The sequence below is a fragment of the Hippichthys cyanospilos genome, chromosome 15 (genome assembly GCF_059441005.1).
Source record: "Hippichthys cyanospilos isolate Australia breed blue-spotted pipefish chromosome 15, RoL_Hcya_1.0, whole genome shotgun sequence".
NCBI lineage: Eukaryota > Metazoa > Chordata > Actinopteri > Syngnathiformes > Syngnathidae > Hippichthys > Hippichthys cyanospilos.
In genome coordinates, this window is record NC_142383.1 from 16,170,784 (window position 1) to 16,186,979 (window position 16,196).

At 40.3% G+C, this 16,196-nt stretch overlaps 1 protein-coding gene across 1 annotated transcript; it reads left to right on the top strand.

The window, feature by feature from the left end:
* Positions 1-1,050: 1,050 nt before the first annotated feature.
* Positions 1,051-15,441, top strand: pde8b (phosphodiesterase 8B). The gene is made up of 22 exons (XM_088435824.1): positions 1,051-1,547; positions 5,125-5,181; positions 5,336-5,526; positions 5,812-5,871; positions 6,056-6,113; positions 6,197-6,285; positions 6,703-6,781; positions 6,887-7,027; positions 7,086-7,174; positions 7,257-7,311; positions 8,842-8,893; positions 9,567-9,644; positions 9,729-9,805; positions 9,879-10,043; positions 10,216-10,261; positions 10,612-10,741; positions 10,822-11,020; positions 11,651-11,868; positions 12,128-12,266; positions 12,678-12,845; positions 12,931-13,060; positions 14,437-15,441. The coding sequence occupies exons 1-22, from the start codon at positions 1,233-1,235 to the stop codon at positions 14,544-14,546; spliced, it is 2,646 nt and encodes an 881-aa protein (XP_088291950.1). The 5' UTR covers positions 1,051-1,232; the 3' UTR covers positions 14,547-15,441.
* The last annotated feature ends 755 nt before the right edge of the window (positions 15,442-16,196 follow it).

The window sequence follows — 16,196 nt, forward strand, 5'->3', positions numbered from 1 at the left end:
GAATTCTTACACAAGGACCATAACTTTCTATTGCATGGTTACCTCGTTATTTTTCGTCATATTTTTTCCCCCTTCTACGACGGACCAGAGGAAAAAAAAAACGATTTTATTATTCTCTCTCCAAATAAACAAACTCAAAATGGTAACTAGAGTAAGAAAAATGAAAACTTTTATTTTTGGGGGGAATTTCATTCATGACCATAACTTTATTACAGGGTTACCTTTAATTGATATTTTCTTTTTCTTTCTTAGTTGGACTGGACAGGTAAATATAGATTGTATGTATTTGTTTGAATAAAAGTAAAAAACTATATATAAAAAAGAAATAACGGGAAAAAAATCTCTACTTTTTTTATTTTGGTTACTCCAAGTATTTTTGGGATCATAACCCCCTTCAGTGATAAACGAGGGAACACTGTACCTTCAATTCCATTACGTAATGACTGTAGTATCTGACACCAGGGGCGGAGCTACATGGTAAACAAGAGGGGCAAGGCCACCCCATATATACGTATTTGTGATTTTAAACCATCATAGTGATAGACATTTACATATACATTTATGGAATAAAAAAATGTTTCATGAAACCATGTATGTATGTATGTGTTACCCCTCACTGAGGTGTTCTGTCACCTTGGCAACCCCCCCCCCCCCCCAAAAAAAAAAAAAAAAAAAAAATCTGGCTGTGCCGCTGTCTGAGACGGTACAGTACAAATATAGAGGGCTTTTTTTTAAGTAAAAAAAAAAACACATTTTTGATCATTTTGATAGGAATGAACTGTCTTGCTAGTGTCAAAATGTGATTAGCTAACAAGTGAAATGGGGCTGAGTACATTGCCCTGAGGCGCCTCAGTCATAGTTGTAGATTTCACTGCTTTGTGAATTCAGCAGACGTTATGAAAAATGACTATTTTTATGACTGTGGTCATGTGCAAAGATTGAGGGCAGGGGGATATTATGTCATATTGCGAGTGGGTGGGATATTGAATTGGGGGGTGGGGGGGGCAACTAATGTCACATCAAGCGCGTTCCCCCCGACGATCGAGCTCAACATGTTAAAGAAGACGCGGTGGGTGTGATGCGTTCAGGTGCCGCGCCATTCAGCCGTTAGACGCCGCCGAGCAGAAGCGTCAAACATGACATCCAGCCTGCCGCCGCTGCCTTAGCGGTGCAGGAGGGAGGAGGAGGACCGTGCCTCGGCTCGGCGGGGTGGCGGTGGGGAGGGGGGCGGCATGGGCTGCGCACCCAGCATCCACGTCTCGCAGAGCGGCGTCATCTACTGCCGCGACTCGGACGAGTCCAACTCTCCGCACCAGACCACCACCACCATCTCGCAGGGGGGAGGCGGCGCCGGAGGCTCCGGGGGCTCCGCGCTGCACGGCCTCTTCATCAAGACCGACGCGGCGGACGCGATCCCGTCCGTCATCGCGTACCAGAGCCGACACTCCGCTTTCAACTCCCGCCGGGATCGCCGCGACGGAGGCGGAGGCAGCGGCGCGCACGTCCTCATCGAGGCCGAGACGCAGACCAGCGACGCCGGCGTCAAGGTAACCGCCGGGCGCACGTGAGCAGGCCCCGAGCTCAGGGCCGGCGGACTGGGATCGTTGTGACGTCACAGGCGGAGTCGCATCGCCCGTCACCGAAATGCGGCGGACCCCGCGTACGCGCGGTTCACCTGTTCGTTTCTTCCTCGAAAACTTAAACTAAAACGAAACACGTGTGGAGGGCGCGTTCTTAATTTGGGGGGCAGATTCTGGTATTTTCTACGTTACAGTGTATAGGACGCACCGACAGTTTGGCAACAATATAAAAACTATAAGAGAATAAACGTTGAATCAGATTTCCCACATTGTGAGCAGTCATCGAACGCCTCACCGGTGTAACATAGCATGCGCTTGAAGTAGTTGTTTTTTTCTTTTTTGTCCCGACGCAACTCGAGTTCATTTTACCATAAATATCCGAAGTTTCGCAGCATCTGTGTTTCACCAAGTTTGTGATTGTGAATATGCCACAAGACCGCAATTAACAAATGAGTCAACTGGAATACATTTTCATGTTCTCAAACCGTGCACTCTTAACTCATTCAATGCCAGTGATGTATTTTCACCTTTTTTAAAGTCTAGACATTCAAACCCAGATACTTAACTCATTCAATGCCAAGGATTTTTTTTAAGAGTTCAGACATTCAATTCCAAATAGTATTGAATTTCTGGATTATTAAAAAAAAAAAAAAAAAAAAACGTCCCTAGGATTGAATGATCAAGAATAATCTTTTTATTCATGTATTGTTTACCATATTTGGTTCATTTTCTTCCCATCATTCTGGCAGTATTTTAGCCAAGCGATGCCAAAGCCCTGGTAGTCTGATAATAAGTGGATGTGCCATGTTGAACCCTCTGGGTGAAATTTCAGCTCCCTACTTTCTTCTTTCAATGCTTCCCTTTGATGTGAAATGCCTTTGATGTAAACGTCAATGGATGCAAGGTTAAAGACGTTTTGCTCAAAAAGTTGAGTTATTATTCAGGTTCACGCATGCATTTTTTTCTAATCATACCCGTTAGCGTGATGCTACTAGTCAAGCGTTAGCTATGGGAACTTAAAATCCAGAAATAAACCAAGATGTGAGAAACGGTCGCAGACGAACACAGGCTGGTTTCAATAGCCGCATGTACCGAATCACGAGTGTGTTTCGTGTGTATGTGTTTGCGGTCAGTGTATCAACTGTTATTTCAGAGGGGTGATCAATGATCCCATTGATTATTTGAGAGCGACACTTAAAGCCTCCCTGCAGGACCTTGACAATCTTCCATGGTGTTGATCATACTCCCGTGTGTGTCTGTGTGAGACTGTTTGTATGCACAAGCGGTTTGTTTACCCCTCTGGTCAGTGTGTGTGCGAGTCACATGAAGGCGCTGATGCCGACACTCACGCCTGAAGGTCAGTAAGATGGAGACCAGAGTCGTCCTAAGTTTGGTAACAATGTGAGTTTTGTGGCGCGGAAGGTCCTAATTTGAACTCAAAACCTAACTTGCGATAATTTAGCAGACGATGAGTCATTTTGTATTAATCGGCCATTGTATTAAGGCGGGGGGTCTGCAACCTGCTGCTCTAAAGCTGCATGTGGTTCTTTAGCGCCGCCCTAGTGGCTCTATGGAGCTTTTTAAAACATGCGTGAAAAATGAGGGGAGGTGTAACTGCATACAAATGCAGCAGAGGCACAGAAAAATAACTTTCAACATTTACTCTTGGGCGATACTTTCTCCAATCCGTTAATCTCTAAAAGCAGTGAAAGAAGACAGACACTACGCAGCTGAAATTTCACCCAGATTGTGGCAACATGTCAAAGTTAAAAAAGGCACAACCACTTAGTTATCAAACTTGCAGAAGTGTGCCACCCCTTGGCTAAAAGTCTGCCAGAATGATGTGGATAAAAACGACCCAAAATTGTCAAAATTAACCCTTGTGCGGTATTTTGTCCAATTCTTTGATCTTTACATCAAAACATTCCGCATGAAAGAGAAAACATTTAAATAAGACACAAGGCTGCTGATATTTCATCCAGACGGTGACAACATGTCAAAGTTCAATAAAGCCTTTGATTTTTAGATCAAAGGCATTTCACATCAAAGGGAAGGGGAAAATACTGAGCTGGGAGCTGAAATTTCACCCTGCTGGTGACGACGTCTTGAAGTTCAACATGGCTCGAGCGCTTTGTTATCACACTACCAGGAGTGTGGCAAAAATACTGCGAAAATTATGTCGTAGGAAATGGACCAAAAATGTTCACAATACTGTACAAGGGTGGAAAAAAAGGGACGTCTCAAAACCTTCTTAAAACTGGAACCAAACAAAGATACTGATGAGACAACAGACTCAAAATTGGGACAGTCCCAATTAAAACGGGACGTCTAGCCACCCTAATATTGTATGTTTATCTTGAACGTGTCTTTCTTAGCTCAAATACACAGTGCCAAGCAGAAAATTGGATGTGTGGCGTGACGTAACCTCTTGAAGCTAAGTGCTTATGAAAGTGAAGTACCGGTACATAAAGTCCATCAAAGGACACGCCGCCTCTCGAGTTTGCCGGAAAATTGATTGAACATGACCGTTCATCCACCATGTTGAAGTGCACCATCTTGGAAATAATAAACAGCTTCATGCGGTTATGACAGCGGTACTCGATGGTCGCCATAGCGATGTTGACGTCATGGCCGAATCCATTGTAATTCTGCATGATAGCTAACTTTAAAAAAAGGCTAATAAGCACAGGGTGTACGGAACTTTTCTCCTTCAAAAGTCAAGTTAGGTTAACTCGGTGTTTCTCAAATACTTATGTAATAGGGGGAGGGATTTATTGTTTAATTTTAAGTGCAATTGCGATAAATAAGAATTGGCATTTGTTTATTTTAATTTAAGGCAGTTTGATGCACTTGGTCTTTTTTTTCCAGCTTTAGACTAAGCTGTAACCTGTATAAATACTGCCAAAAAAAGTAGTTGTTTCAAGTTGGTTTATATTGAGTTTTTCTTTTGTCAGTGTTAAAAATGATACAATTTTAGATATACTTGTATAATTTTTATGAATAATAATCTTATTTATGGTTGGCGCGTGTGTGTGTGAGGGGGCGAAATGTTTTCTCTTTCCTGGGGGCGGCGGGGGGGCTTAGCGAAATCTATTTGGGAAACACTGCAGATATTTAATGTCTTTTTAAGAATTTTCGTGTGGTATAATATTAATACTAATATTTTTGCTATTTATTTAGCTTGCACTGTACAGAAAGAATATCTATTAACAAAAGAATCAAACTGAAAAGGGGTAACAAAAGCCCCAAAAAAATAAAAATCAAAATGATTTTTGTTTATTTTTCATCCTTCTACGTCAAACCAGAGACAAATATCAAATTTTCTGCAAATTTTCAACAAAATTATCAGACTTAAAAAGGGGAACAAAAGCAAAACAAAAACCTTTTTTTTCCTGGAATTTCATAACTTTTAACTATTGCAGCTATAACTATATTTTGTCACGTGTGTTGGACATCTATGCCGCTAACATGAGGCCCTGCGATGCAATACGTGATATTGATCTCATACGCTGTAACACAATGTCTTTTCCCTGTCTTGTGGCAGGTATCCTCTTCAGAACTATGTGTGGGTCCCATGAGAGTCCACCAAGACACCATTCAAGTAAGATAACCAAGTTGAAATTTGATATGCTGTCACCATCTGGGTGAAATTTCAGCTCCCTGGTGTCTTTTTTCAATGATTTCCTTTTGGTGTTTAATGCTTTTTATATAAGGATCAAAGGATTGGACAAAATAACGCACAAGGATTTGTGCAGGTCTTGCTGGTGTTCGCCAAGGAGGACGGCCAGAGCGACGCCTTGCGTTGGGCGTGCGACCGCGCCGGCTTCAAGTGCAACATCTCCCGCACCCCCGAGTCGGCGCTGGAATGTTTCCTGGACAAGCATCACGAGATCGTTGTCATCGACGCACGCCACTCGCGCCACTTTGAACCCGAGGTCGTGTGCCGGTGAGGGACATGATCAGTTGACTTTGTCATTAAAATTTTTAGGCATGTCTATCACAGCGCTTCTCAATTATATTTTGAAACTATTAATACGTTTATTTTCTATCAAAATGGTATAAGTATTCCTAAAACTGTGTGATTGTGTAACATAAACAAAAGAAAAAAGCAATTAAATCAACTTTCAACAAGTATTTTTTTTTACACAGGTTACAGGTTAGTCTAAAACTGAAAAAAGTGCATCACTTGGACCACTAGAGGTCACTAATCTCAAGTAATCTCGTTTTGCAGGATGATCCGTGCCACGAAGGCCTCCGAAAACACTGTTATCCTTGCCGTTGTGCCACAAAAGTAAGTCAAATTATTTTATTTATTCGGGCATTCCCAGATACAAACTTGTCCTGAAGATTATAAATATCAAAGCTTTTGAGTTTTTCTCATATTATGCTGCCCACATTCAACAATTTGTTAGTTAAATGCTGAGTCCCTAATAGCACATTAAACTACCTATGTTTTTTTGTGTGCTATATTTTAGGCCATCTGAGCAGGACGAACCCTCTGTTCTTCCTTTGCTGTGCGCTGGATTCAGCAGAGTATGTAAATTCCAACCTTGTTTTTGTTTTTTTTTTAATACCAACGAACATACGCTGCAATCGTCTTTTTGCACCTTTTGCAGAGGTTTGTGGAGAACACCAGCGTGTCGGCGTGCTATAATGAACTGATACAACTTGAGCATGGAGAAGTGCAATGCCACTTCAAACTCAGGTACGGGTTTATCACATACTCACGTGAAAATAATTATATTAAAGGGTCAAAGAAAGCAATTACAGCAGGCTCTGGAAATCATTTTTATTTGGTTTCATGGAGATTTCAAGATTTTATTCTGGTAAATAAGTTTCATAGATTAATTGCGATTACTTTAGTGAAGTTTTCTGAACTTTGCCATCAAATAATTTCCATTTGCGTGTATTTATGAATGAACATGGTGCCGTTTTGAACCTCTACCTGTTTTGACAATCTATAGTAATTTTTATTCTCCTTGTGTGTGTTTTTTTTTACTGTTTTTGTTAGATGTTTCTCAATGACCCAAATTGGTCAAAACTGACACCAAGGGGGTAAAAAAAATATGTGTATTTATATCTTTATATATATCCTTACTGTGCAATGTTCATTTACTGTCAGGGCTTGTAAGTCAGCCTTCACGGCTCTGGAGAAGTGCCAGGAAGCTGTAGAGATCACCAGCGAAGATCACGTCATACAGGTTGGAGGGAAACATGGCAGTAATGGCATAAAAAGAATACCGATCCACCAGTATCTACAGTGCATCTATTGATATGTTTTTTTTTTTTAACCTTCCTTTTTGCAGTACGTGAACCCCGCCTTTGAGCGTATGATGGGCTACCACAAGGACGAACTGATGGGCAAAGATCTCACCGAGCTCCTGAAAAGCGACAGAAACAGGGCAGACCTCTCGGATGTCATCAACACTTGCATTGAGAAAGGAAAGGTGAGTCGGGCGGCCCAACATTTACGCTGAGTTCGGAAATATATGCGCTTTTTCGTAGGAATGGCAGGGGATTTACTACGCCAGGAAGAAGTCAGGCGATAGTATTGCGCAACATGTGAACATAACGCCCGTTGTGGGCCAAGGAGGGTGAGTCCAGACGTCAAAAGGTGAACGTTTACGAATATTTGTGCAGATCGCTAACGACATTCATCTCGTTTTTTCGCAACAGGAAGATCCGACACTTCGTAGCCATCAAGAGACCGCATGCTGACAACAACAGTCAAGTAGGTGTCCATAAAATTGACCTCATAAGCAGAAATTCAGATCACTAGTTGCTTTTGGGGGGCAAAACAAATCGAGCTCAAGCTTTCTTAAAAGAATATTAATACTGGTTACTCGAGGAGGTTGTCGATACCAGCCAGATACCACTGATACGAAATTGAGTAGGTCCTCCTATCCAATAGGTGGTGCTATACTGTGGCGGTTTGAAACATTGGGCAACTCATCACACGTCAGAATAAAAAGTATGAAAAAAAAAGGTTATTGTATTGTATTAAAGATGTTTTTATAATAACGACAATTAAGTCTCTATCCTACGAATCGCCGAACATTTTGGAGCATTTCCCTCGTCTGGTTTTGTTCAAGATCGCAATTGTTCTTAAGACATTCTGAAACAGACTTAATTGTTCTGTGTAACAGTTACTTGCGATTTATTTCTGACTGAATGTTTTACAAACGTCATAAAAACAATCGCGGCCTTAAACACGACTTTAACACCTACCACGTCGTCAAAACAAATCTTCGTATCTCATTCAAATACAGGCTCAGTATTCCAGTATTTTCTGCATTTACTTAGCATGCATTTCAACGTGGAGCTAACATTGTTTATTATTGTTCGGAAAATGCGTATAAATTCAAATTCTGGCCCGAATTGAGTTTTGAATCCAGCGTGTCGCTTCGCTCAGCAAGGCTCCCCGTCCCGATTACGTCACGCTACGCTAAGATACGGCTAAGCGTCGGGATAAGGCCCCCGAGGGCCAGCGGCCAGGCCTCAGGTCTATTTATACGACAGAAGGGCTAACGTTAGCGCTTTTTCCTCATCGCGTCTACAAAAGATGAGTCAGCCTTTTGCGTCGGCCTGCCAAATGGCGTCGACTCCTGCTCGTCGGGAATCCTGAGCGGCTGATCCCATTCGTTCCGTCACAGCGGAGTTATTTCTGTGCTGTGAGGAAAACACTGATTAAAAGTGACGATACAAGTTTAGTACGTGATACGATCTGACAATTAGTAAGGCAAAACAAGAGCACATGGTTCTTTGCCGCTAACGCTTGTCTGCTAGCATGCCACGTTCCTTCACGCACAATCACACATTAGGCCTTGAATACACGCTTGGCCGTAAAATTGGATTTCCATTTCATTGTGTTCTTTAGTTGGACGTGTTTTTGTAAGCACTCTGGACTTCGAGCACGGTTTGTTTAACTTTTCCCTTACACTTAAGGGCCGCCATCGTCTCAAGTATTCCAAGGATTACTTCGGAGATATTATTCATTTATACAGCGCACGCCGCTCTTTAAGTCTGGTAACTGTGTACATCATTAGATGTGTTTATACGTGCTTAATCGCATTCACTTTGTTGTAGCCAACTTCTTACCATAACTAATCGGTTGTTTGCACTAAAACGCATTGGAATAGCAATGACAAGCATGCTATGCCGCTTTACTTCATCGTTGGAATGTTCAGACGTTTTTCATGATTTCATTCTAACTCTTAATTAATCTTCAAATAAATTCTTTCTTTTAATTTTCCTGTGCCAGGTCCACAAGTATAACAAGGAGGATCGGTGTGGTGTTGAGTATTCTCACTCTGGTAATTTATTGAATTTTATATCGCTTTTTGTCGTGTTGCTGGTGTTTTTACTTCGGTACTTTTGGTTCTGGTATGTGGGCAGAGCTATATTAGCAATACCTATATTAATTAAACTTGTCAAATATTAGCTCTTTGCTTATTAGCAATATAGTAGCTCATTTTGTTCTTGTTTAGCGGCCTTTATCTGTTAGCCTTGTTTTTGCTATTGCTATTGCTATATTGTTAGAAAATAAATGCTAGTAGTTGTTAGTAATAATGTGTAGCCTTTGCACCAATTTATTAGCTGTTAGTGGAGGATTAGCTTGATTTATGATAGGTAGCGCAAACTTTATGTTAGCTGCAGTTAGCAAGGCTATATTTGATCCTTTTTTTTTAGTTATTTATGCATATTAGCATAGATATATTACCAATATCAATTTTGTTGGATATAAGTCAAAGATATTTGCTTGTTAGCAATGTAGTAGCTCATTTTGTGTGACATTAGCTAGTTTTATGTGTTAGCAGTGTTTTAGCCACTACTATTGCATTGTAGTAGCAAGTGCTAGCAACATTTTCTAATGCAGTATAGACTTTTCAGCGTTCTCCTTTCAATTAGCGGATGATTACCTTAATTTTATGTAATTATTGAAATATAATTTTAATGATGGTTCTTTTTTGTTTATTTTGTTTCGAGAATGCCACGCGCTACTCCACCGTGACAGGCGGAAAGATTCGATGGATACAAGATCGCTCAGCTCCCGTAGTAGCGACGGTGAGGAAATTTTATGACGACGTAATCGTCATTTTTACTATTTCCTCTTACATCGTTAATAGCGCTTCAATTCTTTGCCACCAGCTGCCAGTTTACAGAACCGAAGACACTCCTCCGTTGCCAGGATTCACTCCATGACCATCGAGGCTCCCATCACCAAGGTCGCCATCATTTTTTTTCAAATAATCATCTACATTTCCTATGTATCAATCCATTTTCTGTACGTTTGAGCAGGTAATCAACATCATCAACGCCGCCCAGGAGAACAGCCCGTTGACGGTGGCCGAGGCTCTTGAGCGCGTTCTGGAGATCCTGAGGACCGCCGAGCTCTACTCGCCTCAGCTGGCGTCCAAGGACGACGACCCACACACTAGCGACCTCGTCGGCGGGCTCATGAGCGTAAGAGAAATACTTGAGAGATGCATTTTGATCAGTGCGCGGCCAGTCGCTTTGTTTAATATTTTATTCTTCCGTGAAAGTATTCAATGGATTTAAAATGGTTATATGAGTTGTCATTCATTCGTAACGTCAATGATAGTCAACTTAGAAATCCATTTTTTTCCTTCCACAGGACGGGCTGCGTCGGCTATCCGGCAACGAGTATGTTTTCAACAAAAGTATGTATGCTTCAATGGGCAATTGTGATTGTTTGAAACGAATAACCTCAAACGCATAAACATAGTTTAAATGCAATCGAATGTACCTTATACCACAATGTTTGCTATTACCTCCACATATGATACAGTATATCATTTTAAAGGGTATTACGTGTAGAAGTTCAATAAATCAACGTCTGAATTTTTATTTTCACTAACAGCAGCCTGATTTTGTGAAACTATATCACAATTATTTTTTAATGTTTTTATTATTTTTTTGTTTCAAATGTATTGATCTATTGTTTTAATATATATTTGTAAATCTTCGAATTTCCTGGAAGGGAGCTTGATGAGATAATGGTTTGTTCCAGATATGAGTCAAAGCCAGCTGTCTATTCCGGTCACCCTGAGCGACGTCCCTCAGTCCATCGCCGACATGCTTAATGATGAGGAATGCTGGGAGTTCAACATCCTCGATTTGGAAGCGGCCACTCACAAGAGGTTAGTATACAATGTGTGCTTATAAAAACTCTAAATTAGTGCTGTATATGCAACGTACCGTTTTGTGGTTTGACTCAAAGGCCGCTGACTTACCTGGGGCTCAAGATCTTCACCAGTTTTGGGGTGTGCGACTTCCTTGACTGTACCGAGGCGTCACTACGTTCCTGGCTGCAGCTGATGGAAGCAAGCTACCACTCGTCCAACTCCTACCATAACTCCACGCACGCCGCTGACGTGCTGCACGCAACTGCGTACTTCTTACGGAAGGAGAAAGTCAAGGTTAGTGGTGTTTGGATGTGTAAAGTGTTTATGGAAAATATTAGGGGGGCAAGGATGGAGCCTTGAGGGATGCCTCATGCACAAAATAAAAAAGACAGATTTATTCTTGTTAAAGTAATGTTTTTTTCTTTCTTGTAACTTTCTAATTATTTTTTTAATCTGAAATATAGAACTTTTTTCTCCCAATGTGGAAGCTTTATTGCCGCAACGTGACAATTTTAAATGGGAAGAGAACAACAATACTCTTACATTGGAACTTTTTTTTTCATACATTTGCAACTTTTATTATTTACATTTACATTAACATTACTTAATTCAGTATAAGCCATTTCTAGACCCCCCCCCAAATTTAGGAAATAAAAACAAACAAAGAAAGGTACCAAGAGTCAAATGCCTGGACTTTACAAAAAATAAATACAAATCTAATATGCCTTTGGGATTGAATTAGTTAAAAGAAAATTCACATCACATGAGTGCTATGCTCATAACAACACAACCTTTTCTTGGATCATTCCAACATGTGCTGTTTCATATGGAAAAGATGAGGGGATCGCGCACGGAGCCCTGAGGAACACCTCAAGTACAAATGTCAAGCGAGTGAACTGACATAACTTTTGGTATTTTTTTCAGAGCAGTCTAGATCAGCTGGACGAGGTGGCGGCATTGATCGCCGCCACCGTGCACGACGTGGACCACCCGGGCCGCACAAATTCCTTCTTGTGCAACGCAGGCAGCGAGCTGGCCATCCTCTACAACGACATGGCGGTGCTGGAGAGTCACCACTCCGCCCTCGCCTTCCAGCTCACCATGCGCGACGGGAAAGCTAACATCTTCAAGAACATGGAGCGGTCGGTACCATAAGCATTTTTTATTCTTGACATGAGTGTTTCTCAATTTGTAATTAGCCGGTGCTCATATTTTTATTTTTGTATAGGGTTAAACTCGCAATTTCCAGTTTTTGTCATGGTTCATACAGTATTATTGTAATTTGTAGTAAATAAATCATACATTTTTGGAACAATTTAAATGATAAAATTTTTCATGGCACATGGGTTAGAAATGACCAAGAATCGGTTAGAATCTCACATTTGTTCCCAACGCCGACAGGAACCAGTTCCGTACGTTACGGCAGGCCATCATTGACATGGTGCTGGCCACGGAGATGACGCGACATTTTGAGCACGTCAACAAGTTTGTCAATAGCATCAACAAGCCCATGGCGGCCATTGAGGAGACCAACACCTGTGTGAGTGCGCAAATTTGCTTCTTTTTCAGTCCACATTCCACAGTTTCTTGCAGTTTCTTGTTTCTTGTTACATTTCTTATCCCTTCGTGATGTTTTTTTTCCCTTAACGGGATGTCATAACTTTCAAACTTTTTCTCACATTTTTCAACATAAGTTGTTTAATGACATGATTCTATAAATATTGTTGATTCTTATATTTGTTATACTCTGACAACTTGCTTTATTTCACTCTATTAAAATGTTACTGTTGTAACGTCACGCCTTACAAAACATTTTCATTAGCTTTCACCCCAAAAATAGCTTTTTTTTCCCTATAAAAATTGTCGAACCTCTTTGGTGATGTGAAATGACTTTTATCAGGTTTTTCACATCCTTGCATTTTCCCGTAACGGCATTCGTGTGATTGCGCAGAGCATGAGCGGCGACTGCGAGGGTCAAGCAAACGTGAAAAACTCGGCGGAAGACCGGCTGCTGATCAAGCGGATGCTGATCAAGTGCGCCGACGTGGCCAACCCGTGCAGGCCGCTGGAGCTCTGCATCGAGTGGGCGGGGCGCATCTCCGAGGAGTACTTTGCGCAGGTGCGCGTCACCCACCGCCTCACTTGTAAACATCACGCCGTCGTCATGGCGATCTTTTTTCTTCTCTCTGTGTGCCTTCTCGCAGACGGATGAGGAGAAGAGGCAGGGGTTGCCCGTGGTGATGCCGGTGTTTGATCGCAACACCTGCAGCGTGCCCAAGTCGCAGCTGTCCTTCATCGATTATTTCATCACTGACATGTTTGACGCCTGGGATGGTACGAGTGATGCAGTAGAGAAGCAACCTTGTTGTTTTAACCAAATCAATACATCTTGTGAGGGGGGAAAAAGCATTAAGTAATCTTATGGTTTCCGGATTCATTTAGTACCCCAAATAAAACATAACAAAATGTTCCTATAATCTGTAATGCAATTTACAAAAAAAAAAAAAAAAACAACAATTACCTGTTTAAAAAAATGTTTTAAAAAAATCCTAATTTTCTATTCAAATAATTATTCCACAAAAAATTAAACTAAATAAATGGTGTGTTATTCATGAGTAAATGTAAAAAAAAAACCTTATTGCATTACAGCATATAAGAATAATTTATACTGTAATACGTCAACATATATAATAAAAATATAATATAAAAATATATAATAAAATATATATAATAAAATTATATATAGTAAAAAATATATATAATATATAAAAATATTAAAAATTATATAAATATATTTCATATCATAGTATTACAAGTAATGCAAAAATTATTTGAACAAAATGTGTGGAAAAAAAATTAATAAGTATTTATTTTGGTGTGGTTTTTCCAGTGCAATAAAGTAGTTGCAAAAGTTGCATTTTTCAAAAAAGTATTTTCACAGGTAAAACCTGTTTTTGGTATAAGGTTCTATTTTAAAAAAAAAATACATTGTTACAATTTTAAAGTTTGCTTTCTGAAACTATTCAGTTAACCTCTTAAAATTACATAACTTGTAAACTACCATATATAAAATTGTTATGGTCACACGCCCCCTTGTGGCAGTAAGAAACAAATAGCTGATCCCCATCAATGACATGTTTTTTGTTTGTGATCCATCATCTCCTTAGATAACATTTTCATTTGGATTCAATAATGGAAAAAAAAAAAAAATCAAGCTCATCTATTTTCATGAGCAGAATGCAACATGCCTGGGAAGCAGTGTCGCTCGCAGCCTCTCGTTCCCACTCCAGATCAAATTTAATCCTCCCCGAGAGATGATTTATTAGCTTGTTTTCTGATGTCACGGAAAGATTCCTCCTCTACGCTGAGGGAACGCAGAGAAGCCTCTCGGGGTCTGAAAACCCGAGGAAGCCCGGGTTATCCGACGAGGGATGCTGACAAAGAATATTCCTGTGTGACTCACTTTAACTTGGCTTTATTTTTCTCAAATTAGATTTTTGGTATCATAACCTTGTACGTTTAATTTTTTTCCCTAAAATTTCTTCGTAAAGTTATGATTATTCTTATTATTATGCAGAATTACATTTTTTCTCACACCACATTATTTGATTACACTACGCGATAGCATCATTGAGCTTTTTCACCATCGCTCTCACGCGATAACGTTTCCATGGCGACGGATGCTAATGGATTCACGGTTGTCTCCGCAGCCTTCGCCAGCCTGCCGGGTCTTATGGAGCATCTGTCGGAGAACTACAAATACTGGAAAACTCTGGATGACATGAAGTGCAAGAGTCTGCGTCCTCCGCCGCCATCTTGATTGACAACATGGAGGCGCTCCTCAACCTAGAGGAGACAAGTTTGTTGTCTGGGAGATTTTTAAATGAGACTCCATTTTGTTAGAGATCACACTCAGGTGTGACGGACACTGGTGAAAAGACGAACATTGTGGTTTGCTCACAATGTTTTGTCTTTGTGTTACATGAAATTTTATAAATCAAAAGTACTAGAGATGTTGTGTGAAATGAAATTTTATATGTCTAAATTATTAGAAAAAAATTGGTACTCTGTATCCGTAACTTCTCTAGGAATAACGACAGTATTCCCTCGTTTATCATTGGGGTTACGTTCCCCCAAAATACCCGTAGTAACCAAAATAAATACACTTCTTTTTTTTTTATTACAGTTCTTACTTACAACGAAAAATTGCAAGAAAAACATGGATGTAAACCTGCAAGAGAAAAAGTTATAGACATGAAAATCCGTGATTGAGTTATGCAGCAATACTCGAACCGCGATATAGCGAGAGAACACCCGTAATTGGCGCATAGTTCAATAGTGCCCTCTACTGCATATAACGCGTCACTCTATGCTCAAAAAGAACTATTTATTCTGCAATGTGGGTACTAGTCGTCATGTTTTCATAACCAGCTGATAAAGTGCCAAGTGAATGTAAGATGTATACGTGAAAAACATGGGAAATGCAAGTTTTTGAAATAGAAGTGCTTGTGACCACGGGCGTGCGTGTCAAGGAAGATGGAAGAGGTTTAGTATTTATGTCCTCAATTAAAAAAAAAAAAAAAAGTGTTATGTAACATGTTCCTGAGCTCTGTAATGTCTCAGCATTGTAGAATTACTGCTGTTGAGGTAAGACAGCTCTGTGGAGCAGAGCCAACATTTTACCTGCACATTAGATTAAAATTAATTCACATACATTTTATTTGGTTGTTTTTGTGTGTACTATCGACGAGTAGCACGGTATCAACTCCGCTAATTACGAGCGAGTGAGGACTCAAATCTCAACGTGTTTGGAGGCGATATCTGCTTTGATAAGAATATGTTGTATTTTTTTTATTAACTAACTACGTTAATATAAAACATGCTGGACCAATTTAAAGACTTCGTGGAAAATTAATCGTTTTTTTTTCTAAGCAAACTTGAAGCCAGCGAGTACCACGTGACTCCGTTTAGCCAATTGAGACGGGTCTGGAGCAACCTCACGAGCCACAAGAATGGTGCGCAGGCTACATCGGATTTACACATTTTTGCTATATTTTCTCTTATAAAAATGAATTTTATATTGTAAAACGTTCGGGACAAAGTTTGTAGACAAATGCAGTAAAGCGAATAAACGCGGGGAGTCAACTTTTGTCACGTGACTCTACGCAGCCAATAGAGTGTGATTGCTGTCAAAAAAGTTTGAAATTGTTTTCTTTACTCTTGGCGAAATTATGAGCCACACTCCACATCATTTGGTGGCGGTTGTATACCATTAATTCATCAATTATCTGCCTACCACGATGACAACTCCAAAATGGATAAAGGAGATCCATTGATGCAGTGTCAATACCATTGACCGGAGCAACCTTGTTACAACTTGTTTGTTTCCAGCGTCGTTGTAAAACATATCAGGTTTAAAGTTTTAGACACAGTGGTGACATACAACATTTTTTACTTGCATTTTTCCAAA